The 25,932-nt window shown below is 44.2% G+C and overlaps 2 protein-coding genes across 2 annotated transcripts in view; both read left to right on the top strand.

Moving 5' to 3' along the window:
• ZMIZ2 (zinc finger MIZ-type containing 2) overlaps positions 1-7,948 on the top strand; it is an 82,649-nt gene extending 74,701 nt beyond the window's left edge. Inside the window, exons 18-19 of the mRNA XM_063311397.1 lie at positions 2,390-2,677; positions 6,171-7,948. Coding sequence (XP_063167467.1) covers positions 2,390-2,677; positions 6,171-6,278 — 396 coding nt within the window. The 3' untranslated portion in view covers positions 6,279-7,948. The remainder of the gene's footprint in view (positions 1-2,389; positions 2,678-6,170) is intronic.
• Positions 7,949-22,594: 14,646 nt separating this feature from the next.
• Positions 22,595-25,813, top strand: PPIA (peptidylprolyl isomerase A). The gene is made up of 5 exons (XM_063310925.1): positions 22,595-22,788; positions 24,652-24,682; positions 24,777-24,865; positions 25,115-25,287; positions 25,498-25,813. The coding sequence occupies exons 1-5, from the start codon at positions 22,720-22,722 to the stop codon at positions 25,631-25,633; spliced, it is 498 nt and encodes a 165-aa protein (XP_063166995.1). The 5' UTR covers positions 22,595-22,719; the 3' UTR covers positions 25,634-25,813.
• Positions 25,814-25,932: the final 119 nt, after the last annotated feature.

Genomic DNA, 25,932 nt, shown 5'->3' with positions numbered 1-25,932 from the left:
TGACCTTGCTATGGCCTAAGAGAAGAGTTGTATAAGCATAAATACACAGGAAGACCCAGGCCAGGAGAGACTGTTGGCCCCTCTAATCCAAAATCTATGTGCCATCTTGGTAGGAAGTCATAAGTGTCTATTAGAAGGCTCAGTGATGTAATTTGGGCCATGATGTCATCACACAAATGAGAAAACTGCATAATTTGCATCAGTCACATAAGTGTCATTTGCACAGTGATGTGATATGTGTGACATTAATTACTTAACCCCTTGTCTTCCCCAGCAAATACCTATATAAGAAGTCAGCTGTTATGCACACAACACACCAACATACTTTTGCTCTTCAGTGACTATTATACATTAATACCTTACAAAAGTGTGCCCCTCCCAGCCATGAGCATATGGTGCATCTCTGAGTTTATTGACTCTCCTTTTAGCATGTAAAGCAACAAATGCTATAAAATCCTCCTCTGTGCCACCTTTGTCTGCTCTGAATCAACCGCCGAATAGTTTTGGTTGGCTGATCTCCAGCCTTACCATACATGATGGAGAGAAGAAAATGTCCCAGTCTTCCTTTTTTTCCACACTAAGGGTTTCCCTTCCCTTAGCTCCATTATCATAAGGTACCTGCCCTGCCCTGTGTAAGAGGGAAGTACCATCAATTTCAAAAGAAGAATCCAGCCAAAATTCAGCCAGCTGCCCAGTAGCCCTGGATTCACAGGAGCATAGGAAGGTGCCTTACAAAGAATCTGAAATGTCAGTCCACCTTCCCAGTTACTGCCTGCAATGACTGGCAGCAAATCTACGGGGTTTCAAGCTGGACGATTCCCCAGGCCTTTCTAGAGAGAATGAACATTTGCCTTCCAAGGGAGCCCTGTGCCAACAGCTACAACCTTTCTCTTCTGCCCACCTCCCAGTCAAGGAGGCATCAAAGAACTTCGAGATTTGTTGGGCTTAGGCTTTACCCCTGCAGGGTGTGCGAAGTGAGGTATCGGCTGGGTAATTCAACCTCAGCAGATGCTAAAGCTGAAAGCCAGTCCAGACTCGGACTTTTCAGAGGTGCTGGGTGTGGCCGGATCCCAGCACTGCTGAAAGCAAGCCTTGAGAAGTGGCACATCGCCCACTCTGATGCGTGATGTCAGTTCTTGCCAAGCAGCTAATTCCCAACACTGTCATGCAGAAATGCAGCAGAACCACATTTTGCATCGCACGAATTGTCCTTCTTGGCCACTTCTGCTACTTGTGTCACCAACAGATTTCCTTTGAGTGGGATTCCAGGGTGAAGAAATGAATAATGAAGCAAACCAATAAACCAAAAACAAAATCACCAAAAGATTCAAATGATTCAATGTATAAAAGAAGCCTTGCGTTAAAAGTCTGTTAAAATAGGCCCTTAAGAAGAGCAGGTTTGTGCTACCGGCAATCCTCAGCCTACACCATGCAATTTTGAGTGGAATTTAATTTCAGGCAGCCCACTGAGCGAGAAGGGAAAGAAGGGGACTGTTTACTTCATCAGCATGGGGTCCCTGTCAGATTATCTCTGGGGGAAGGTGCTTTCTGCCAGAAAATCACGCCTCTGCCAGAGAGCTTAGAATCATTTGGAATTAAACAGTTCCTCTTTCAGGTGACAAAAATACTGAAGCTGTTTGATGCTGAAAGAAGTGCTAGGTAAACATTTCCTGGACCAAAGTGTGTGTGTGTGAGAGAGAGACAGACAGAGAGAGAGAGAGTGAGTGCACCTTTTTAATATAATGGATGAAAGCATCTCCCAGTCAGAACAAGGTGCTGCAACAGAACCAAAAATAAATCTCTGCAGTGCAGGAATCGAATCCCCGATGCACAGCATCCCAAAGTCAGGAAGACGAAGCCTAGATCACTTGCACCACCACCCTGGTGGCTGACTCAAGGCACGTCTGCGGCTGGATTCGTGGTTTGCTCTGAGAACGTGGATTTGGGTTGGTGGGGTGAGGGGACCAAACCTGTTGCCGTTGATCGTTTATTTAATTTATCCACTGCCCAATCTCGTTCAATGACGACTCTGGGCGGCTTATAATAATAAATAAAAGAATAAAAATTCATTATACAGTAGAGTAGAAATAAGTAGAAAATATAAAATGTAAAATATAACAAACAAAATATAAAATCCAAGATGGCCATGAGAAAGTTTAGCCCAGCACACAGACCCAGCCCATCCAGCGAAAAGTACGGCTTAGCGCCATGTGGGAACACGCTCCCCTTGGCCAGTGCACAGGGTGGGAAGGTGGCACGTTTGGGGACGAAGGTGTCTTCACCAGACAAAAGGACGTGGGATTGTGAAGTTCTCCCATGTTTGCAGCTCTGCCCGCCCCCCTGAACTGTTGTTTCTCAGTGGTTTCGTTTTCTTCTTTTGTGATTGCAGATGCCTCCATCAAGCAGGATGGACCCTTCCTCACACAATCCCGTGCAGCAGGGCCTAAACAACCCCAGCCTCAGCAACCAGCCAGGGCAGCAGCCACCACCACAGCAGCCGGCGCCACCACAGCCACAGCTCCATCACCGGAATCCACCCCCACCCCCACCATCGCGCCAGCCGGTGGGACAGTCGGGCACCGGAGGCCAAGCGCACGGAGGGGAACTCCCTTTCAACCCTGGTCCTGGGATGGGAGCACCACCTGGGCCAGTGGAAGGGCCTGAGCCTTCCCTTGATGTAAGTCGCGTGGTGCTGCTCTTCCCAGGCTCGCCTTCCCACCCCAATTTTGGGGTATGCCGGAAGCCCCAATCTGCCTTTCTCCCCGGCTTTGCCTAAGTGTAGGAACCAAGCCGGGTTGGCACCCCAAGGCAGCTGAACCTCAGAAGGTCTCCGAGTGGCCCGCGAGGTGGAGGGAAGGGGCCAAGGCCAGTGTCCATTGGATGGGGACTGTGCAAATCACAGGGGCTGGTGGGGAAGGTTAGGACTCAAAATGGGTACTGTAGAGGCTTCCACAAAAATCAGCCTGCTTGGGGGAGCAGAGTAAGGAATGAAATGAGCATCTTAGGTCTGTACAAGATCTGTTTTGCACCTAAAATCACACCCCAGTACAAAATAAAACTCTGTAAAATTCAGTTCTGCCCATTTTAAGAGGCACCTTGGGAAGCAGAAAAGGGCTGGGGGCTTGTTTGCCCACCCCAACTTTGTGCACGCTGCTTAATTTCCAGGTTCTTGGGTGTTTGCGCCATCAACCTCCTTCCCCTCCTTGTTCTGTCTCCGTTTTCCTCCAAAGAGCACCTCCTAGATATCCTTTCTTGCCTGAGACCTGCTCTCTTATAACAGTCATTCTTGCCACCACGTTGGGCCCAAACTGCCATATCCCAGAGCCAGAATGCTAGAACTACCTTGGCTGCCTCTTCACCGCCAGGCTGCATCAGTGGCAGCTTCCTCAAATTGCTGCCACAGCAGTTCCTTCATCGCTTCAGAGGCAGAATGAAGCTGTGATGGGGGAGAGAGCCCCTGCAGGCACCAGAGGAGAAAGGCTGGATCAATCCCACCAGCCAGCGTCTGGAGCCTGTCAGCCAAGAAAAGGGCTGGTTCCTCTCTGCCCTGTGTGTCTCCTGGAAAACTGTGGCTCTTAAATCAGGCCCCCAGGAAGGTTTGTCCAGGGCCTGAATCTTCCACCCAGCCTTCTTGCCCTTCACATACTCAGCTCTGCTTGTAGTCATACCCTACTGCCCAAATCTGCTTTGACTGAGCTTCACCAATTAACCTTTATTTCCTCCCTCTGTTCCTTCTCTGGTCAGCCCTAGTTAGACATTTGACCAGAGTACTAAAAGCATCCTCATTGGCCTTTCCAGATCCCTCTCTCTGTCCATGGTCTTGCCTGAAGGTTTAGGGGCTGGCCATTAGACAATTTGTGGAATCCAGAAGTTAGGACACTCAACCCATGTGAAGACCAGACAGCTGACTCTGTCAGTTCTCTGATGGAAAGAGGTAGCCTCATTTTGCTCGCTTCTCCAGACAGTTGCTGTGGAGCTGGCTTGTTCCTCCCATTATTTGGGGTTGTGAACCTAGAGCTTGGGGGTCAAAGGCAGTACTGTGCCTACCAGAACAAACCATTGCCTTCCAGAAGTTCTGCCAAATTGTTTTGGACCAGCTACAATGCCCAGAATCTTGGATTGTTCAAGGTTTTGGCCAAAGGAAATCTAGAGAACTCCTACTGTGATTTTTTAGCCTTGTGTGACGCAGAGTGGTAGGCGGCAGTATTGCAACCGAAGCTCTCCCCACAACCTGAGTTCAATCCTAGCAGAATCTGGATTCTCCCTCGGGTAGCTGGCTCAGGTCAACTTCCATCCTTCCGAGGTCGGGGAAACAAGTACCCAGCTTGCTGGGGAAGACAATGGCAAACCACCCTGCTCTATAGTCTGCCAAGAAAACGTTGCGAAATCAGCATCCCCCCAAAGGGTCAGACATGACTCAGTGCTTGCACAGGGGACACCATGATTTTATGGGATAGTTAGGGCAAGGCTGGTGTGTAGTTCTCTCTTTCTTCCCTCTCCTCGATCCACCAGTCCATCCCCTGATCTACCCAGTGTCTTCTCTTCCTTCCCTCCCCATGGCTTTCACTAATAGTGAAATTAGTGAAAGAGTCTATTAGTGTCTATTAGACACTAATAGAGTCCCCCTTTTGGGGGAGATGGGGGGTAGCAAAATTTGAATAATAAATAGATAAATAAATAATAGACTGGCCTGGGCACCTATTTCTTACTGTGGTGGTCTCAACTGTAAGGAATAGGCTCCCAGCCTCGCAAAACCCATTGGTCTGTGCATCCCCGCCCCCCATCTGCCCAATGCACTCCCTTCCCTTTCTCCCCCTCCATTCAGCCACTGCTATCAATGTCCTTGGCTTTTTCCCACTCTTAGCCCCCTACCACTAGCACTTCTGCCTTGAGCAATCAGGCTTGGGTTTATATCTAGAACAGGCACCTCATTTTATTCTGGATATGGAGAAAGCCAACCCATTCATTTTGATTCAGACACTTACCTTAAACCACCTGCTCTATGAAGAGAATGGTTCATGCACGTAACACTGTGCCTGTTCCTAACGACTTCCTTGCTCTGGGGATATTGGACTTGATGGCCTACAAGGCCCCTTTCAACTCTGTGGTTCTACGCTTTTCAGCTCAGATGGAATGCAGTACAAGGAAGAATAACCCCATCTCCCATACCCCGAATCATTTTCTCTTCTCTCCCCCATAAAATTCCCTGGATGTGTATGTTGGGCAGTGAGGGTTGTCTCCTTAGGCTCAGCCGCCACATTCATTCTAGTTCGACAGCAGTGGGATCTCAGAGACTTTGTTTGCTTTTGGAAGCCTTGTTCCTTCTTGTGCTGGTATTCTGTGAGCCACCAGGAAAACTGTACGGCTAGATGCGTTCTGTTCTGGAAGGTAGGACAGCGGTATTCTGCTTAGGAGGTGCCCCTGGGAGTGCCGAGAACTTTCCCTACAGCTTTGGGGCAACACTGAAATGGTTATGGCTTGGCCTGTTTAATAATTTATGTCTTCTTTTCAGCCATGGGCTTTTAATATAATTGCATACAATTTAAAATACAGGTCAAATAATAAAATCAGGCATATAAGAATCGAAAAGACGACAATTCACAGGACATTTGCAGCAATGTCGCCAGATGAGAAACACTACGGCATTCTAATCCTGCTAACTTGTCCAACAGAAGGCAGTCGTCTTCACCTTTTGCCAGAAAACAGAAGCAAGAACTAGGTGTGTCCTTTGAAGAGGGCATTCCAGCACAGAGAGACCCATCCTGCAGGCTTGCTAGTTTAATGTGTTTTGCTTTGTCACTCTCAGTGGCAGACAGATCTGTATCAGACAGTCAAGGCAGAAAAATGGCTTTGATTTAAACATTGATTATGTTGGGGTTGAAGGCTCAGCCCTAGAATTCATATAAAAATGTCTCCATTAGAAAAGGTGAACCACAAGGGCAAGAAGTCTCAGCCTGGCTGTTAGAATGTGATGCCCTCAGAATTCTACTCTGTGGGTAGTCACCATCTTCCTCCAGGCCTCTCACCTAAGACTTCAATGTCCTTTTTCTCCGTATCATTCTCTGATTGAATGTTTTTTTGATCCTGCAGCCTAGTCACGTTTGTGATGTTCTTTCATTTGCCATCTCCGAGCTGGCAGATAACTTTGATTCTTTCTGTCTTGTCCTCAGCTTCTTCCTGAGCTGACGAACCCAGATGAGCTGCTGTCCTACTTGGGGCCCCCTGACCTTCCCAATAATAGCAACGATGATCTGCTCTCATTGTTTGAGAACAATTGAAGCCACCCCATATGGAACACAGGCGTCATGCTCCACCCACCATGTACGCAATCTCTCTCTCTGTCACACACACACACACACTTTCACTCACAATCCATCCCATAGCTTCCGAGGCTCTCATCAAGAGAGAGACCTTGCCTTGCATCCCAGTGGTGGCCATGAAGTCCTGCTAATGAATCAGCCTGAGGGACTTTGGCCAGGCAGCCATCTCCTTTTGCTAGGATTGCTTCTTGTCTAAAAAAGGGCTCCCATGGACACTAGGAATGCTTGCTTTACTTGTTTTGGGAAATCCTTCCAGGCCAGGAGAGATGGTGCTGCTGCTGATTGGGACTGTTCTTGAAAAATGGGTTTTTATCATGTTGCTTAGGCCAGATCAGCTACAGGGCACTGTCTTATTTCTAATAATATTCCAAGATATCTCCTACAAACCTGCAGTCAGGAAAGGGAGAAATGCATCTGGATAGCCTTCTGAAATTTTAGTAGAACTGACAACTCCCTTCATGTGCATCATTCTTGATATCTTGGGAGGAGTAAGTCAGTCTGGTCATCTGAAGCTATGGAATGAAATTAACACCTCACACTTTATCCACTTTCCTCATGGATTTTAAAGAACAAACTCCAAGGAACATCAAAGCTCTGCTACATCTGGAAAAAGTAGATGAAGCTTGTCTGCTCTTACATCTCCCTGGATCTGGAGCCCTCCTCCCCATGAGCTAGTTCTACCTGTCGATTCTCCTCAGCCTTGATATGGACAGAGCAGCAGTTCATCCTAGCAGCTTCCAGCATCATGGATGTGGTGAGAGCAACCCAAAATCCAGATCAGCCCACCCACACACTCTTTTCAAAAGGAAGTTGTTCCCTACAGAAGGACCCTGGAAGAGTTCAAGCTAGGAAATGATCCCCTTTCTTCCCCATTGACTGCAAAGTGGAGAAATGCATCTCTGACTGAAAGAACTGACAGTTCCTCAGACACAGCCTGACAGATTGTCTCCATCGGTTGATGGATCCATCTACAAGCACAACAATGTACATAATGTAGAAACACTAAAGGAAACAAAAAGTGGGGGTGGGAGGAAACAAGGGTGGGAGGGATGGGAAAGAAATGTTTTAAAAACTCATCACTCTTGTTGTATAGTCTCACGGGGCTCCCCAGGCTTGGGGCAAAAGTCCTCTGTATAAATGTGCATAAGCTTCCTAGATTGTAATATAGACCATTCCACATGGGACAGAGTACACCATCCAGAGATGTGATGCTTTTAGCCATAGCTGGGGCCTGCCCCTTGCATTTAACATGATGGCATCCCACCAAAGGAGGATCTGGATGCTGAGATTTTACTCATTTTAATCCCGAGCCCCAGAAATTAAGTGGCAACGAGACAAATCCAAAAAGTAAGTTTAAAAATGTGTGTGTGTTGGCCTTCCATTCCCCTCCATCCTGCCCAGGAACCTACTTTGGTTAAGATTGCATTTGGGATGGTGGTGAAGAGGTCCCAAATGTGGTCTGTCTGTGAAGAATCAAGCCATTGTTTGTGGCCAGGTTTCCTGAGCCAGGGAGTCCCTGTGTCCAAGTGCTGACAGCTCTGTTGACTTTCGTGTATCTTGTTTCATTATTGCTATATATTAAAGGATTCTTTTTGGTGGGGCTCACCAAATAGCTTGTGGGCCATTGACTTTGAAGTTTTAATGCCTGCGACATCAAGGGTAAATGTGGAGAATATGGCAAATCACGCTGTATTTTCTCCTCTTCTGAAGAATGTAGAAACTAATTTCTTGAAGAGTCCAGTTGATGACCAACCCAAGGCCAAAAAATACTTAAATTGGCAGGAATTTCATAGAAATGAAGAAGTGACTGGGAGCACAATTTTAATTAGGGCATAACTGTAATAATTTCCCTGGTTGGAGATAATCATTGAGGGCAACTGAATACAAGTACTGCAGAGCTAACAACTTTGGAGTGGGAGAAACTTATTTTGGAGCTGTGCTAGAAGGATAAAAAGATGGGCTGAAAGGGTGCAGAGAAGGAAAATCTAGAAACAGCTATTAAAAAATACCTCTCAAACCGAGGGATGTTTCTCCCCTTTGAGAGAACCTGGTATCTTCTGGATCTTCCAGTAAAAACATCATCCAATCTCTTTTGGGTCTTTGTGCTGGAATTCAGTAAACTTTGGCCCATTTGCATTCAAATCTGGGTGTTTGAAGGAATGGAAACGCTTGGCTACACACTCCCATTCCCATCATTAGAATCATCCCAAACCCGCCAAAGGAGCCACCCAAAATCAGCTATTTTCCCACCGAATTGGAGGTGCAAATGTGGCATGCTGCAGTAGAACCAGATACGGTGCTGGGAATTTCATGCATACGCAAGTTAAGCACCTCTGTCCTGAGAGGAGCTGCAGGGCTTTGTCCATTTCAAGGAAGTAAACTACTGCAATATTAGTTGTCCTGGTAGGCCAAGGAGAGCGGAAAGTTAGAATTCTTCTGAGAGAGAAGGGGATGGCTCACAGCGCTGTCCCCTTTGTACTAAAGAAAGTCCCTAGATCAGTGATACAGCCCAGGTTTTGTCTACTGAAGATCCCAGAAGTTTCCAAAGTCTGCTGCAATTATAGAGATTTTTGCAGCAGCTGCAGGTGTGTTAATCAGCATAGATGGCACTGGGCTAGCTACTATAATGGCGGTGCCCAGTGAGCTGGATCTTGATGTATGCTCGCATAGAGACTATTAAAATTACTGGGATTTTAGTCATGTCTAGCTAAAGTCCCATCAATTTCAGATATGACTGAATCTGGATCCAGCTTTCTGTGGGTATGCATATTTCTGTGTGTGTTCTTGTCCATTTCAAGCCTAAGACCGCTGCCTCGCAGGTTCCCTTTAAAGTACTCCAAATAAGCCAGCACTGTGAGAAGAGCTTTTAGCAAGGCAAGTCTTGTTCCAAGACAGAGCCCAGGAGTTCAGCTGTCAGATGTTTTGAAATTGCCCTGGTGCCAATGTGCAAGAGTCTGAAGGTGCCCTGCATAATGGCAGAAGGGTCAGTGATAGAGCACTGTATCAAGGTTCAATCCCCCCATCTCCAGTTCAGCGGATTATGTTGCAAAATATATTTGTCTGGCATTCCGGGATGTCTCTGCCACTTTTTATAGGCAGTAGTTGGGGTAGATGGAATTACAACTGTTCTGATAGACTGCAGGTTCCTGTAACCCAGGAAAAAGAGACCAGGGTTAAATATATTCAAGTCTATTTCTAAGTAAAGGGGAGGCACAGAAAGCAGGCAATAGACAACCTGAATTCCAAAATCTGGATGAGTGCCAGATTGTCTCCAGGAAATGGAGGAAAGTTCAAAAATCCAAAGTTTGGCAGGGGAATGCAGGATGAAATTTTTGCTGGAGTGTTAAGCAGCCAGGGAAGTTTGAAAGGTGCTTGTTTGTGCCCAGATGGTTCTTGCGAGGGGACAAAACTGAGCTAAAGGCAGTCTTTGCCTATAAAAGTGCAAAGCTCAAGGAAGGCTTTTAGAACAAAGTGGAGAAACCATTAAGGACTAAAGAGATCTTGATTGCTTAGAATTAAATCTCTGTCTTCCAAAGGGAGGCGTGTGACAGACAGAACAGGAATGAGCATGTAGGAAGCACAGTAGAATGCCTAACTGTCACTAAGCACATCATTTTTCCAGATTATTGTGTCTGTTAGGATATTAATGATGTCGGGGTCCTGTGTGCTGAACTTCCCAGGGAAAGGAAGACAGCCAAGATGCCAATTTTTTTTTTAAATAGCAAGCCTTGGAAATAAGTTGGTATCTAAATTGAGCCTGCCTCTTGCGGTATTTAGAAAATTAATGCTGAGGATGATATGTGCAACTAGGCAGCAAGGAGGAGGATATGAGAATTCCCCCACCAAGTTGGAAGCTGATTTCCAGCTTGTTTGATCAGCAGTAACTGGAGAATTATTGGCATTAGGCAGCCTTGCAAATTTTGAACCTTCTGCCCCCTCGAGCCCCTTGAGCAGTCCCTTATCACCAACACATACCCAGAGAAATTTCCCATTCAGCACTTTTCCTTCCTTCATGTTCAGGCCATGAACAAAAGCAGCAGGAGATCATTTTGACTGATAACTCATAGCTCATGGTTTCAATATTCAGGTAAGATCATTGTTAGGAATCTCATGTGTTCAATTATGTAGGCCTACCAGATTTCCACCAATTAATAATGTACTAGATTATAATACATTATTCAGACTAAGACTCACTCTTTTTATCTTCTTTCTGCATTGCCTTGTATTTGTATTGCTGACCAGCACTGCCACTCCAGGGGACCTCCCAATGACCATCTTACGGGTTTCCCATTAAGGCATCATTGCTTATCAGCACATCAGCAAGTCTGAGCCCAAAGCAATTATGTTGGTGATAAATGTGCTGTGTCCTCCAAAAAGTGTAAAATCATCCCAAGGCAAGATGCTGCCAAAGGTCCCTGTCTTGGGTTTCTTGGGCCAATTTTATCCTAAGAGCCATGCACATATTCTTTTGCAGCTCTGAATTGCTATAAAAATATCTGCATAAAGGACATGTTGCTGCATACTGTCATCCTTTTCTCACCTGGTTATAATAAATAGATGGAACTCAATGAAAGGTTATTTCAGGTGAAGAACACAACTCTACCACTGATGTAGAAGCAGGCCATAATGAAGTTCTGAAAAAAGTGAAACTGAAAAGAACAGGTGAATCCATTTTTATCTACAGTACTATCAATCCATTTTCACTTCTTGATTCTAATTCTAGTTCATTTTTACTCTGGAAAGAGATGACTGGGGTCATGTATTACTTGCATGTATACAGACAGAGGCATGCCCCTCAGGGCATGTGAACAAATCCCATGCTGAATTACTTCATATTCTCAGCATCCAGAGGCTTCTGACAAAGAATACTTAGGTTAGTGAATGGTAGAAAATCTCCCCCCTCATGCTATTCACTTCAATGCTCTCTCAGCCCACCTCACCACACAGGGTTGTTGTGGGGAAAATAGGAGGAGGAAGGGGTATTAGGTATGGTCACCACCTTGAGTTATTTATAAAAATAATAAAGGTGGGATAGAAAAGAAATACATTTTACTGGCAGAAAGAAAAACATGAAACAGCCCCTCCCCCATCCCCACAAATGTATGCTGGATATGCTGGGCAACAACTCTCATAATCTCCATGTATGGCCAATGGGAATTATAATCCAGCACATCTGAACATCACCAAGCACAGCAATTAAATTCCTGGAGAGGACAATGCAAAAGACCAAGCAGCAGACCACGGTGCATGCTTGTCAATGCTGCAACTTTCTTCTGAAGTCCTTGATGGCTTAGCTTGCTATTTAATACAAAATTATTAATGTAGAAGAAATTGGCATTCATGCTACCTTATTGGGCAGTGGGCCAGAGGAATAAAATTAGGTTCTATTTCTTCAACCCAGGCGTGCTGTCCCACAAACCCATATTTTGCCTCCTGTTTCCCTATTCTAACTTGCCATCCTGGTAGCTGCCACCTGACATGGCACATGTGTTCCACTGAGCCTCCTGTTTCCCTATTCTAACTTGCCATCCTGGTAGCTGCCACCTGACATGGCACATGTGTTCCACTGAGCAAGCTCATCTGAGCAACACCATCCTGCAAGTCCTGACCTTCCTAGTCCTGAGGGGCTGCAGATTCAAGTTAAAACAGGTCTGGTCTAAAAAGATTTGGTTTTCCTTCACCTTTAAGTTTCATTGTTCAGTTAGGACAGACACTGTAGGGGTGCCTTTGGTGAGTACAGGTTACTTTCAAATATCAGTTGCCCAAACGATGGCTGAGTTCACACATTCCACTCAATCCATTGTTTATGTAAGGCACAGTTTATTGTATAAGGAGTAGTTGACTGGATTCGCACATCACACTAAGTCCTAAAACATGATTTAGAAACTGCAATGGTGGTTTTCACACCAAATCACATTAAAGCTTCGCACAGTGTGGAAACTGGAGTAGACATTTGAAGACTCAGTTTAGGTTGCGGATGTTTTTGTGGATAGTCATTCTGTGTTCTTCAGCATCAACGCACCGCAACAGATGGAAGTAGGCCCAGATCCAGTCCAAAAGCTTTAAGGAATCCATTTTAACCGCAGAAGGCTGAAAGCTCCTAAAGTTTTCACATAGCCCCATTTGAAAAGTACTCACTAGAGATCTTGTTGAAGCAGTTCCCGTGTCTGTGACTAAGAAACATAAAATCTTGGCAGCTGCTGGGTGGATTAAATCAGGAGCTTGTCCTTCGCGTAGCAGGGCTGCTCAGTGTGCCTGACTGCTGCGCCAGCACTCCCCCAGGGAACAGATGGCCCCTGCTCAGCTTCCAGCAACAGGTACTGTATGGGACAGGGACTTCTGCTCTGGAAATGGAAGGGGGAGAAATGAGGGAACAGGTCGGGGCCATATACCCTCATGGCTAATCCCCAAGGATTATTCTAGAATCCCTCTGAGAAATCCACTGTGCCGGAAGAACAGGCAGCTTCAGTTTTGGCCATGAGCATAACAAGCCCCCCGGCGCTGCATTCGCTTGGCTTTGTGTGTTGGTGCGATCGCAGCCGTGCAACATCCTTGCAGCTCTTTGGAGCATCTCTACAGGCAGTCAAGGAGATGTGCCAGACTGCACTTCCGATCAGTCAGAACTGCAATCCTACCGGGGAATGGTGGGAATCGTAGGCGGAAGGAAATTTCCACAATGGGGGATTTCATTTGCTCAACTTTGTTGTTGGCTTCCAAAAGAAAAAATAAAAGATTTTTCACTGGGGAGGGCAGGGGAAGCAGTATTTTTCCTTTTTCCGGGTTTAATTTTTTGATTGGCTTAACTTTCCTGGTTTATTTTCTCAGCCTTGACACCTGGCTTCCAGTTGCTCTTAAGCTCAGTCCTGATTTTTTTTTTTTAAAGCAACCATTAACTTAATATCTCAGGTTTTGTGAAAGCTGTAGTCCAACATATTTGGAGGGCACCAGAGTGGAGAGGGCTGGTTAAATGTGTATATTTTTGTTTCAGGAAAGGAGGCTCCAAACCTGTTTACCTATCCACTGATATTATGAAATCTTTTCAAGCCAATCCCAGGTTTAATGTGTATTAATTGCATGTCCGCTTCATATTGTGGGGTTAGGGTCCTATTGAGCTACTTAAATCTACTGAAGTAAAGATGAACCTTCTCGTTTTCCCCGCTCAAGCCAAATCTATGGAGGTAGCATTGGAGGGGGGGGGGGCTAGCAGCAGAATGGATAGCCATCCTTCAAGCAGTGGGATAAGAGTTTTGAAACTTAGATTTAAAAGACTGCAAAGGCGTTGTGGTGGTGCGAGTTGTTTGCATTACATACAACTCCCTGCATTTAGAAAATTAGCACAACTTCAAGTCCAGTCTAGCCACCCTTTTTCCCTGCTAGGTTTCTTCTGGTGTGGAACTACGATCTTTTTCTGAGAAAAAATTACCCTCTCTCTACAGTGTAATTCTGTTGCAAGTGTAGACCAGATCAGCTCTTCTAGATGGTAGGGTTTTCTGTGGACGTGAGTTTTCTTAGATGAATAATTGATTCATTTATTTGCTGACAGCAGTGATGCTGCATCTGTGACTGCATGCCTAAGGAGAAGGGCTGGGACTTTAGTCAGAAGTGATACCCTTTTCTCAGAATTGACTTGCCAATATCTTTTTTCAAAAAGAATCTAATCTGGGCCAGCAGTACCACTAGGCAGAGCAAAGCAAGCCTTGCTCTCAAATGTCATCTACAGTTTGCAGAATGTAAAGATGCAACAACAAAAAGTTGTGGGAGCTGTGTTCAGATATGAAAACTGAATACACGCACACACACAAAGAACTGGTATCTCAACCATCTAGTTTTCCTTTTCCATTCCCTTCTTTTCTCCTTTTCTGCATGTCTTTTTACATTACAAGTCTAACAACAAGAACAGCTTCTTTTTAGCAATCTGAAGACCGTTCCTGGAAGCTTTTTCAGCTGAAGAAGAAATGATTTTATATAAAATAATCTGGATTGTGCCTTCCAGAGTTAAGTACAGTACAAACTTACTGCCTTTTGTCACGTCAGCTGATGAGAGGATTCACTGCATCACAGCTAGTTATGATTTTGTTCTCCATGCTTCGGTACTTACTGTAACTGAGAGAGGGTCCTGTTGGGCAAATGTTGATCCTATTCCCTGGCAAATAATTCTTTTAACTATGCAGAGAACTGAATGTGAGGGCCTTGGGCCTACAGCATGTGTATATACTAATGAAATATAGCTTTGCAGGTTGCAAGTATGATACATGCATTGTTAGGAGAGCAGCAGCAATAAAAAGCTACACAAGAGGTCTGTACATGCCAGGCTTTTAGTAAGCATGGGCAAATTGATGGAGCTTCAAAATGCCCTTTATTTTTTTCTCAGACTCTAGGTCCCCCTTCTCACATTTTTTAAAAGACAAAAGAGAATTTAAACTGGATACCAAATCCCTCATGCAGATTCTAATCATCTTCTGCTTGTAACCATGTGAAACGCTTATTGAAACTTGGGTTATCAAAGGAAAGCTGTAAGATATACACAGGAAGCACTACCTGCCAGTTAGCTTCTACCGTGCATCCCAAGGGTCCTTGTGCTGCTGACAAAGCATTTCTCACACATCTTGCCACTTTAGCTAATTAAATACAGGCCAACCAATGAATGCCCCTGTTCTGTAGCCATGGATCTGCACATGGAGAAGATTAATGCTGATGCTGTTAGTACAGAGATCGAAAATGCTTTGTGGGCAGACAGAGGCTTCCCTAGCCATAATTATTATGCTTCCTTCAAATCTTTAGGGGAACACAAAGCCAAATAGCACTGTGTTGGCTGGCTTCATCCTTAATATGTCAAGCCAAGACCAACAGAGCAGAGCATGGCTTAGTATGATGACCAAACCTATGCACCCTACTGCACTCAATGCTCTCACCATGTAGTGTTCTGCTGAGTAAGGGCAAAAGGTGGCTTCTCCTGAAAGAAGCCTCATTTACTCTATGATCATAATCTTGTCCTCCTGTGGCCCTTTCTTCTGCCAAGTGCTCTCATATTCATGTGTATCATGTGTACCACTTATCTTGACAGATGTGATGTTACAAAGTAGGGAGGAGGAGGATTTAAAACACCGCTGGCATCTTTCCTCCAGCTTTCCTCAATAAAAGATACAATAGACTACCATCATCCAGGCTGGACCTCCTGACACCCCTTTGTCCGGCTGGGTAGAAGGCAAATGCTTCTCCCCGCTGCATCGTTCCTAACTACAGGTTCTGACTCAGCTTCTATAGGATGAGAAAAGGGAGATGGGGTTTTAATAGCTATTAAAATATAGGTGTCAAGACAATTACTGTTCTTTTTTTAACATCATGCCAGAGACACAGAGACTAAGTTTCAATGCAAGGTTCAGCTTAAAAAAATAGTTCTTGACTACTAAAGCAAGACAATTTATATCCAGCCTGTTGTTGTTTATTCGTTTAGTCGCTTCTGACTCTTCGTGACCTCATGGACCAGCCCACACCAGAGCTTCCTGTTAGTTGTTGCCATCCCCAGCTCCCCCAAGGTCAAGTCCATCACCTCTAGAATGTCATCCATCCACCTTGCCCTTGGTCGGCCCCTCTTCCTTTTGCCCTCCACTCTTCCTAGCATCAGCACCTTCTCCAGGGTGTCCTGTCTTCTCGTTATGTGGCCAAAGTATTTCAGTTTTGCCTTTAATATCATTCCCTCAAGCGAGCAGTCTGGCTTTATTTCCTGGAGGATGGACTGGTTTGATCTCCTTGCAGTCCAAGGCACTCTCAGGATTTTCCTCCAGCATCACAGTTCAAAAGCATCTCTCTTCTTTCTCTCAGCCTTCCTTATGGTCCAGCTCTCGCAGCCATATGTTACTACGGGGAACACCGCTGCTTTAACTATGCGGACCTTTGTTGTCAGTGTATATACTTAAAGATGAAATCCACTCTTTAGGGTTTTTTTCCTCATAAACGTACATAGAATTGCAATCTTCTCATAGATTCCTATGCATGCTTATGCAGAAGTAAGTCTACTTATGTAAGACTTACTTCCAGGTAAAAGAATACAGCATGGTAGTTTTCATGTTTTAAAATTATATGAGAGGAGGCCTACCTGTTGCAATAGAATAGAGAGCAGACTGCATTTTAGCACTGCCTCAATTCTGGATTAAAATTGTAGGAAAATATTCAAGAGACTAACTCCTTCAAAAAGCAAATGTTTAGTTTGTACTGTGTGCAAACAGTAAACGTGTAGTGGTAATTTGCTTCTTTCGCTTATCAAGACTTATGGTTAAGCATGGGATATGCCCACTGAAGCTTCTCATAACCTACACAGCTACAAAACAGCTGTCACTAGTTAGCTTTGGGCTGAACTTCAGGACTTTGCATGTCATCTCAACTCATGATGCATACCAGTTCAGGCCTCAACTAACTAGAAGGCAGCCGTAGAACAACCCAGGACAAGGCGCAGCTGCTTTAAGGCACTCCTAACAAGTGATATGTGAACACTCATGCGTGCTCCAGATCATTTTTTTTAAACTGTGATGTGACTGTGATGTGAAGCAACCTCACCCATTAGCCTTCTGATAAGGGAAGTTCTGACTCACCCCATCCACCATGTTAACTATTTTGTAAAAATCCCTTGGACATGTCCTCAACATTCCAAATGTGTTCAGCACCCCAAAAACATGGGGATCTCTGCACTAAGCCCTAAATTAATCAGTCACAGCTACTCATTAGCCATGCTATTCAAAAGAAGGAATACATGAGCATCCTCCAAGGCTACTGTAGTTTTTACAGTGCTCCTTAAATCCCACTTCATTAGTTGCTTTACTTGGGAGTTAAACATCAACCACTACAAAATATGCTTGCGATTTGCAACAGAACAGTATTAAAAATTAAGGTGAAATATTATTTCTACCAGAGCATCAAGCACAAATGGATCTGCTTCTAACAAAGGCGCAATAGTCTAGCTTGCATGCACAAACACATTTAAGAAAGCAGAAACAGTTCATAAATCTACCTGATTTATTCGCTGCAAGGGAGCATGGGAAGGTACAAAGCTTTTCGCTTCATGAAATATGCTGTTCAAGCAGCAAACTAAAGTACAGTGGAGGTGGTTATACGCATGTGATAGGGCAGAACCTGGAATTATAGGTGTGCATATTAGCACTGATGTAAGTATGAAGACTGCAGCTGTTTACTATAAAAAGTGTGAGAAGCCATACAAATTTATGATTTCTTTCTCCACCATCACATTGTCCTGCTCCAAACAGACAGATGGCATTCTTCAGTATCTCATTGGTTTCAACGTCCAAAATTCCTAGGCAAGCACAGTGGTAGCACAAAGATCCCATTTATGAGAGAGAAACATAGTTCTAAATATATGTGCTTATAACTGTAATCTTACGTGGCTTTCACATGAAATTAGTGTCTCTAGCTTATATGAAGCAGATAAGTTTACACCACAAAACCAAAAAAGAATTACATTTCACAGCTTTAGTCAAAGCTGAACAAGTTATGTTGTTCTCAAATCAATCCTGACAAGGATCTTCATAGCAATTTTTCATCCCACGTTTGTATAAAGAGCATCATTTGACCCAATCTTTTATCCATAACTCCTCCAATTGTTACTAATCAAATGGGCTGGGTTTTGTACAGACCAAAGACTTAACCAAGAGTAACATGGGTCAAATTTAGCATGTTGTGTGAATATAACTGCTAAACCTTCAACTTCCATGGAAATATGAACCCAGACAAAATGTGCCTATATAATGTACCCTAGTAATCTTTACCCTTTCCAAACTTGGCCATTTTTGACTAGTAGAAATCCAATTCTTTTAACTTCTCACAAGGCTTATTCCCAAGTAAATATGTGACCACCATGTTAGTGTCTCAGTCTCTTTCCTTAACTCAGTCTTCTTCAATGTGGGCCATTTACGTAACTTGGAGAACCACAGGCTGTCCTGGGTGGGAATTCTAAGACTTGTGGTCCAACACATCTGGACAGCACCAAGTTGGGCAGCCTTGACTTAAAAGTGACCCAATAAATAAATAAACAGTTCTTAAATGCTGATTTAAAAGTTCTCATTCTAAAGCAAATAGCCATAACCCCTGGCAACAGTATGAAAATAGAAATCAAAGAACAATCCAAAAAGTCAAGAATAGGTATAGGTACATCTTACCCAGATCTGCTTATACCACATGCCATGACTACCCCCAAGTTACGATAAAACAGGATACAGGATGTAAAAATCCATACAAACAGTGATCAATTTGAACAATTCTTGATATGGGCAGAAAGAAGGGGGACAGTCTTACACATTCAGCAGCAAAAGCTTGTAAAATCATTATGTCTGTTCCTGTTTGCTCAATGAAAATGGTTATCGTATAGTTGATAAATCCATACATGCATGTGGGAAAAAAAATACCCCCAAATCTTGTTCCACATATCTGTATCTTGTTCTCTTACAACTTGGACAACTTAATAGATGGCGGATAAATCATTGCACTAGAAGAACAAAATGTGAAGGTCAGAGGGGCATCTAAACTGTTGAGACAAAAGGGTTTGAATGGTCTCCCCATAAGAAACTTCATAGGACTGGCTAGTTTCAAAACAAGCTTTTGTGTAATTATTAAGTCTTCTGGAAAAGTGCCATGGTAGGGGACACAATGGACAGCAGACCCAAGCCTAAGCCAGTTGCATTTTAACAAATCTACATGAGAAGGCAGCCTCCAGGACCAGAATCTGGGATCGGTATTGTTGGGCATTTGTGAAGGCCCAGCCTTTAGAAGGGAGGCCACTGCTGATGTTTAGCATCACTGGTTTTGCTCCTTCTCAGTCTGTTTGTGATGACTGCTTATTCACATGCCCTACGAAGCACATGAACTGCTACATTAGCAACAGCCATCATTTATCTTGCCCCTTCCCACTGGATGGTAGGAGGGTTGGGCCACAGGACATACAAGATCCCTGTGATAAGGGAATTTATTTAGGCTAAGGTTGAAGTGCCATGGGGCTGCAAAGTGCCTTCCCTTAACATCTTGATCCTTCTTCTAAAGTGCATATGCATATAAGACTATAGGCCACTTGATCAATGACAGTTTTGTTAATATTATAGTCCTATTGTCACTTTAAAGAAAATAACTGGTGGAGTGGGTTAATTGTAAGAGTTTGCTTCACACCAGAAACATTCCAAGGTATCCTGGTGCAGCAGATAAATCAACCTAACTGGCATTTATTGTTTATTTGATGCTTACCTGTCAAATGACAGAATTTTAGAAATTTTCACACTGAAGTAATGAATCAAGTCCATTACTGTATACTCTATGTCTTGACCCTTTAGCTTATAAGACTAAGAATATATTAAATTTAATTCCTGGGATGGGGAAACCTAATTTCAGAATACAATAGTGTTTACCTTTTCAAACAAGGGAGAGAGATGACCATGTTCCTGTTGGGGAACACTTCTGCAATCATATAAACTCCATCTTCTGCCTTATCTATTGTCCCAGATCAAGTTATTGTTCAGCTTATGGAGGCAAGATCACCTCTTTCCCTGTAAAGCATTCAGTTACCTGTGTTGTTGCTACTCATACTAAAAAATGCCACAATCTCCTTGTGGAACATTCTCCCCCCTGAAGTTAGGCTCTCTCCTTCCCTGCTATTGTTTAGAAAGTCCCTCAAGACCTGGTTATGTCATCAGGCCTGGGGGTCTCTAGGAACCGGAGACATTCTTAGATGGCTCCACTGTGATTGATACTCCTGCTCTCTCCGTGGGGTTTGTGTATTTTAAAACTTTCGATATTTTTATTTTAACTACTTTTATCTTTTTATGATTGTTTTTACCTATTTGCTATTTTATCTCATTGTTGTATGCCGCTCAGAGTGTTTTGTGTGGGATGGGTAGCCATATAAATATGATTAATAAAATAAAATAATAGAAAAATTAGCAAGGCCAGGGAAAAAATATTAAGGATACTTGAACTGCTAGACTTGTAACTAAAAGAGCAATGAAGGGGTGGGAGGAGAGAAGGGAAGAAGACAGAAGTACAATTCACAACCACCCAGGAGAGTGTCCAAGTGCACCTAGGATAGTGCTACTAAAGAAGCCACATTTAGCAAGATTTCCATTCCCAACAGTATCCTTTTTTTTTAACCTGGTGCTCTCCACAGATGCTGGGATTAGTTAGGCGTGCCATACTGAAGGTTTGGAATAAATATAAACCAGTATTGTCTCCTAATGTACCTACGTGGTTGTCTCCTCAAGGTATAAGGAGGCATTTTATCAGTTTCAGGTCTATACTGATGCTAGACACTCTTCCTAGTCCAAGGACCACAAAAGCACCCTTTATTCCATTTTTCCAGTTGAGAACTAGGCAGCTATTTGCTAAAGGCTTTTTCCCAAATGTTTACTTACATTAAGGCGGCTTTCTTTAGAAGCAGGTGCACCCAAGTCAAAAAATGTGTGGAAAAATATTGACCCCAAAACACCACCAGAACCTGAGAAGAAAAGCAACATAAGCAATGAATGCACAGACAGCAAGTGAGCCTAACAGGCTTCGGTTCTGATCTAAATCACTTGCCCACTTGAATCCATCCTAGTGGTCTGATACTTTGAAGGAAGGACTGTCAGTTCTTATCTAGGCAGCACCTCGTAAACAGGAGCTGGAACAGTTTGCAGATTCAGAAACTAGGTTCTCATTATATTCTCTTGGGTTTGTCACCCTCTCAGTCTTATTCAAGCACATGCCTGTCTCACAACTGCAGTTTTAGCTGGTCACACATTTTAAATCTGTGGCTATCTTCACTCCAAACAAGCAGGTAATATGAATTCTGCAGCTTGCTTTACTGGAACAGGCTGAAGGACTCTCTTGACTGTTACTCTCAACATGTTATCTTTTACACAGAATTGGCTTTGCAGAGGTGGCAGAATAAATTCAGCAGCAGCTTTTTAAAATTTGGAACAAATGAAGGACACATAGATACTGCCTTATCTACTGCTGTTAGCCACATGCCAGTTACTAACACTCAAGTTCAAAGAAACCTACATCTAACACCATGCATTAGAATACAGATCTGGTACCTTCCGAAGGGGGAGAAAAGATCTTAATAAAGGCACTAACACTGATTCCAGAGATCACCTTGATACACAGCAAATTATTACCAATTTGAACTGGTATTTAAAAGTTTTTTTCTGAGAAATTTGCTCTAAATTATTTATTAGATTGCAGTGCAAAGTTAAAGATTACATACATATTTTAAAAAGAAAAAAGAAACGCTAGGTAATCAAGCCATAGTGATGCTGAAGAACAGCCATATCCATTGTAAACAGATTTGGGCCACCCTAAGGCTGAATCGACTTTTCAGGGCTGTTGCAGGAATAACATCGAAACACCATATACTGTAACCTTTCACTGCTCCTCGAGAAAGGGAGTTAACCACAGAAGAAACAACAAAACCAAGCCTCAAATAAAGGAACTGAACCCAGGTAGGGTCAATGTGCTGCAGCAGTCAATCTGGATCAAATTCTGGTTCAATTACGGGGTTGGGGGGCAGTTCCCAACTTGAATCCTAGCCTACTCCACAGGGCAGTTTATGGATAAAAGAAGTCGCTTGAACCACCTGAGGAAAAGGGGGGGGTGTAAAATACAATCAGCAGCAAATCAGCTTCCTCGGCCTGGATTGGGCGGACAAGCTGATTTCCAAGGCCTGGCTGCCGATCCCGAATCCCCGCCTGTCCCTCCCCCCGCGTCGCCTAATTAAAGATTTGCTTGCCACTCCCGCCTCGTCCCCTGCAGGGCATCTCCCCATTTGGGCTGCAACCTCGCGTGCTTTGCGGTCGAGAAAGAAGCCCGACCGAGTTCGAACCAGGCTTCCTTCCGAGCTGATTCCTGTAGGATGGGTGCAATTCCACTTTTTCCGCGCTCAATAAAATAGTATCAATTAAAATTAATGGCAAATAAGCGATTCCTTCACGAATTAATTTTCAAAAGCCCCCCCCACCGGCTGCAGCCCCTCCCTCTTTCACCCATCCTTCCCTTTACTCAACGCAGCCTAATACTGCGCATGCGCCAGATGCCTACCTTTCTTCGGTTCCCGCCTCTCGTTAAGGCCACGCCCCTACATCGAGGCGCGGGACGCGGGGAGCCCGCCTTTGCCCGCCGAGGAGAGCCCGGATTAGCCGGCGCTCCCTTCATTCCGCAAACCTACCCGTATTGTGATTGGCGGAAGGTCGCGTGAGGGAAAGTTCAGGCGGGGGGGCCGTCGACTATATAAGGGCTGTGAGCGGCCGCTTTCCTTCCCGCTGCGCCGCGCTCGCTGGTGTGGAGTTGTGGTCGCTGGCCCTTGTCTGTAGCTGGTGCTGTTTTTTTTTAAAACTTTTAAATTTCGCTCACGCGGTCCGTTTCCCCCGCTATGCCTAACCCTCTCGTTTTTTTCGATATCGCTGCCGACGGACAGCCCCTCGGGCGCATCATCTTCGAGGTACGGAGGCGGGAAATAGACCGTCGCGGAGGGAAAAGCCTGGTCTGAGGCGGACGCGCCGCCATTTCCTGCCTGGGTGGGAGCGCAGGGGCCATTTTGGGATGTCTCTGTATGTAGCGGGAGGGGAGGAAGCAGAAACCAGCCCCGGGCGGGGGAAGAAAGGCAGCTGCCTCACTGCCGCGCCGGAGAGGCTGCGCGCGCACCTGGGCGGTGTGGGCGGAGGGAGAGCGGGCGCGCGCGCGTCGCCGTCGCCTCCACGTGGCCTCCGCCGCCTGCCCGCTCGCTTTTGCAGTCGCCTTCCTCTTCCTCCCTCCGGAAGGGAAGGCTCGGCGGGACTTTTATAGGATCCGTGCAATCCTCCTGTCTCTCCCCGCCCCGCGTTTGATGTTTTCTTCTCTGCTCCTGCACGATTCCGGCTGCGCTTGTCCGCGCCCCGCCCTTCATGCAGCGATGCGGGGAGGGAGTGCCCACAATGCAGGAGGAGAAAATGGCTCCTTTCGCCTCTTAATCGGTTTTTTCTATTATAGGGCACTTCCCCTCCAAAATGGGACTGTTTAAAAAGTAGGGCGTGCTCCTTTGCTCTCCCCGTACAAAACCTAGCTATGACAGCGTCTCCAAAAGGCGAGAGAAGCTCTATAACTATACATCTAGAGATACAGATAGATTTATAGAGATATACAGAGCCTAGTCCCGCCTTTTGGAGACGCCCTCAGCTAGGTTTTGTGCGGGGAGAACAGAGGAGCAAGCCATAGATAAACGCTGATAGAAGATAACTCACGGTATACCCATCTCTATATAGATACCTTTATCTAGATATATGGAGATGGGTTACCTTGAGTTATCCTCTTATCAGCCTGGAGGGCTTGCTTCCTTTCATTGGGAGAATCCCCAGGGTCAGCTGCTGGAACAATTCTTGCTTCCTGTTACATTTGTATGATTAAAATGCCATATATGCAGAGGCAAATTCTAGATAACTTGTAAAGGAAAAGTAGTTGAGTGCAGCTACATTTAACTTGTGTTTGTCCTCTGTTAAGGGAGCTTGTTTCAGGCTAATTGCCTTTGATTTGGCTGCTCAGAATAAAATTGTGTGCTGAACACTTACATTCTTTAAAAGTTTATGCAGTGAGAAGGACATTCAGGTTTCTCAATACAAATTGCTAAACTGCAGTGCTTTGGGGAAGTGCTTATCTGAACAAGAGTCAATATATTACTAGGGTTGACAATCTGATTAGTATTCCATAAGTATAGTTTTCTCTTGGTACTTGCCTGAATTCTGGTATATTAAAGAAATGTCTGGATACAATTTGGATTTCTCCTGTATTTGCACTTTATTGAAACTTACATAGGAACATGCACACAAATGATTTTTACTCATGGGCCTATTTTCTGATGGTGGGCCAATAAACCACTTTAGAGTATTTCTCAATCTGACCTCATAAGTGAATTGTGCTAGTAGTATATGCTTTGATACCATTGATCACTATTGGCTTGCAAATACACAAGCATTTTCAGAACTCTTACAGCACTTAATGGAGTTCATGTGAATAAATAGGCCTCAGCTGTTGATCTCTGGGCAGACTTTAGGATGCAGTATGAATTATCTTAAAATGTATGCTGTTCAGTAGTTGTGTAGCATTCATGTGCCTTTTAACCTGAGACAGATTAAATTGTTCTCCCAGCAGGGGGGAAATGCATTGTTCAACAAAATCAATACCAAGTACTAGGAAGTACTTTTTTTTTTAAAGCAAACCCAAACAGTTCCTTGGTGAAAAGTATTTAAAGTGAGGTGATTAGTTGAACAAATGTATGCTCATTAGTATAGCAATGTATTGCATTAACTCTTATCTCACTTTTGTTCTATAGCTGTTTGCAGACACAGTTCCAAAGACAGCAGGTTGGTAAAGTTAGGAACATTTATTGGCATGTTCATTTGAATTTATACATTGTCAAGGATCTAAACAAATGCTGTGATCTATTTCTAATTATAGAAAACTTCCGTTTGTTGAGCACTGGGGAGAAAGGTTTCGGTTATAAGGGATCATGTTTTCACAGAGTCATTCCTGGATTCATGTGTCAGGTATATAGCTTCATCAATTTAGTGTGTGTTGTAATCTATGTTTTTAGTTGCTTCTTGAGAAGCCCTAACATCATTGCTTTGAATCATTACTAAAAGAACCAGCGTACATTATTATGGTAGCTAGTGGTCTGTTCTGTTCTAAAGTTCCTCAGTTGGATTGTTCACCTAGGCTGGAGGTGATGAGAAACATGATGAGGGAAAGCCTGGATAAATGGAGTTTTCAGCTGTACGTGGGATGTGTTTCTGCAGGGTGGTGACTTTACCCGCCATAATGGAACAGGCGGTAAATCTATTTATGGTGAGAAGTTTGCCGATGAAAACTTCGAACTCAAGCACACAGGCCCTGGCATTTTATCTATGGCAAATGCTGGTCCCAATACAAACGGGTCTCAGTTCTTCATCTGCACTGAGAAAACTGAGTGGTAAGTAGTACTTGGCTTGAGACTTGCTTGGTTCATTGAATTTGTTTAAGCAACAGGCCTGGAATAGAAAGCCTTGTCTGAAGTTGCATGAGTAAGTTAATTGTGTAATTCTTGCTAATATAGCTATTGCCATGCCCTGAATGCAGACAGGGCATTTGTTTGTGGAATTGCAGATTGTATTCACGATAGTATTCATCTCTACTTCCTTAGGTTGGATGGGAAACATGTGGTCTTTGGCCAAGTCAGAGAGGGAATGGACATTGTGAGGAAAATAGAGAGTTTTGGATCAAAGAATGGCAAGCCGAGCAAGAAGATCACCATCACTGAGTGTGGAGATCTGAAATAACATTCTGTTGTCTTAACAAATCGACCATTCCTTCTGTAGCTGGGGTTAGTCCCCTCTAAATCTTTATGCTCCTGACTTACTGCTGCGTTTCTATTGGTTTTCAAATTCTGCTCCCTCACAAGTCCAGCTGGACTGAAGACAAATTTGTTTGCAAAATGAAATAAAACAAGTTAAACCACATGCTGGTTTTGTGTTTTCTTCCTGCAGGGAAAGACTCACTGTATCAAATCTGATCAATTATGCCAAGAGCATAACAAATATTACAAACGTTGGGGATGGGCTACAAGTTGGGCAATAAG

This window comes from Candoia aspera, chromosome 9 (assembly GCF_035149785.1).
Source record: "Candoia aspera isolate rCanAsp1 chromosome 9, rCanAsp1.hap2, whole genome shotgun sequence".
NCBI lineage: Eukaryota > Metazoa > Chordata > Lepidosauria > Squamata > Boidae > Candoia > Candoia aspera.
Note: the sequence above shows the minus strand (reverse complement) of the source record. Positions and strands in the feature narration are given on the sequence as shown.

Bases quoted from the DNA above. Each gene is read 5' to 3' on its own strand.
- PPIA (XM_063310925.1), top strand. From the start codon at position 22,720: ATGCCTAACCCTCTCGTTTTTTTCGATATCGCTGCCGACGGACAGCCC. The intron at 22,789-24,651 runs GTACGGAGGCGG...TTTGTTCTATAG, and splicing joins TCGGGCGCATCATCTTCGAG to CTGTTTGCAGACACAGTTCC. The intron at 24,866-25,114 runs GTATATAGCTTC...GTGTTTCTGCAG, and splicing joins TTCCTGGATTCATGTGTCAG to GGTGGTGACTTTACCCGCCA.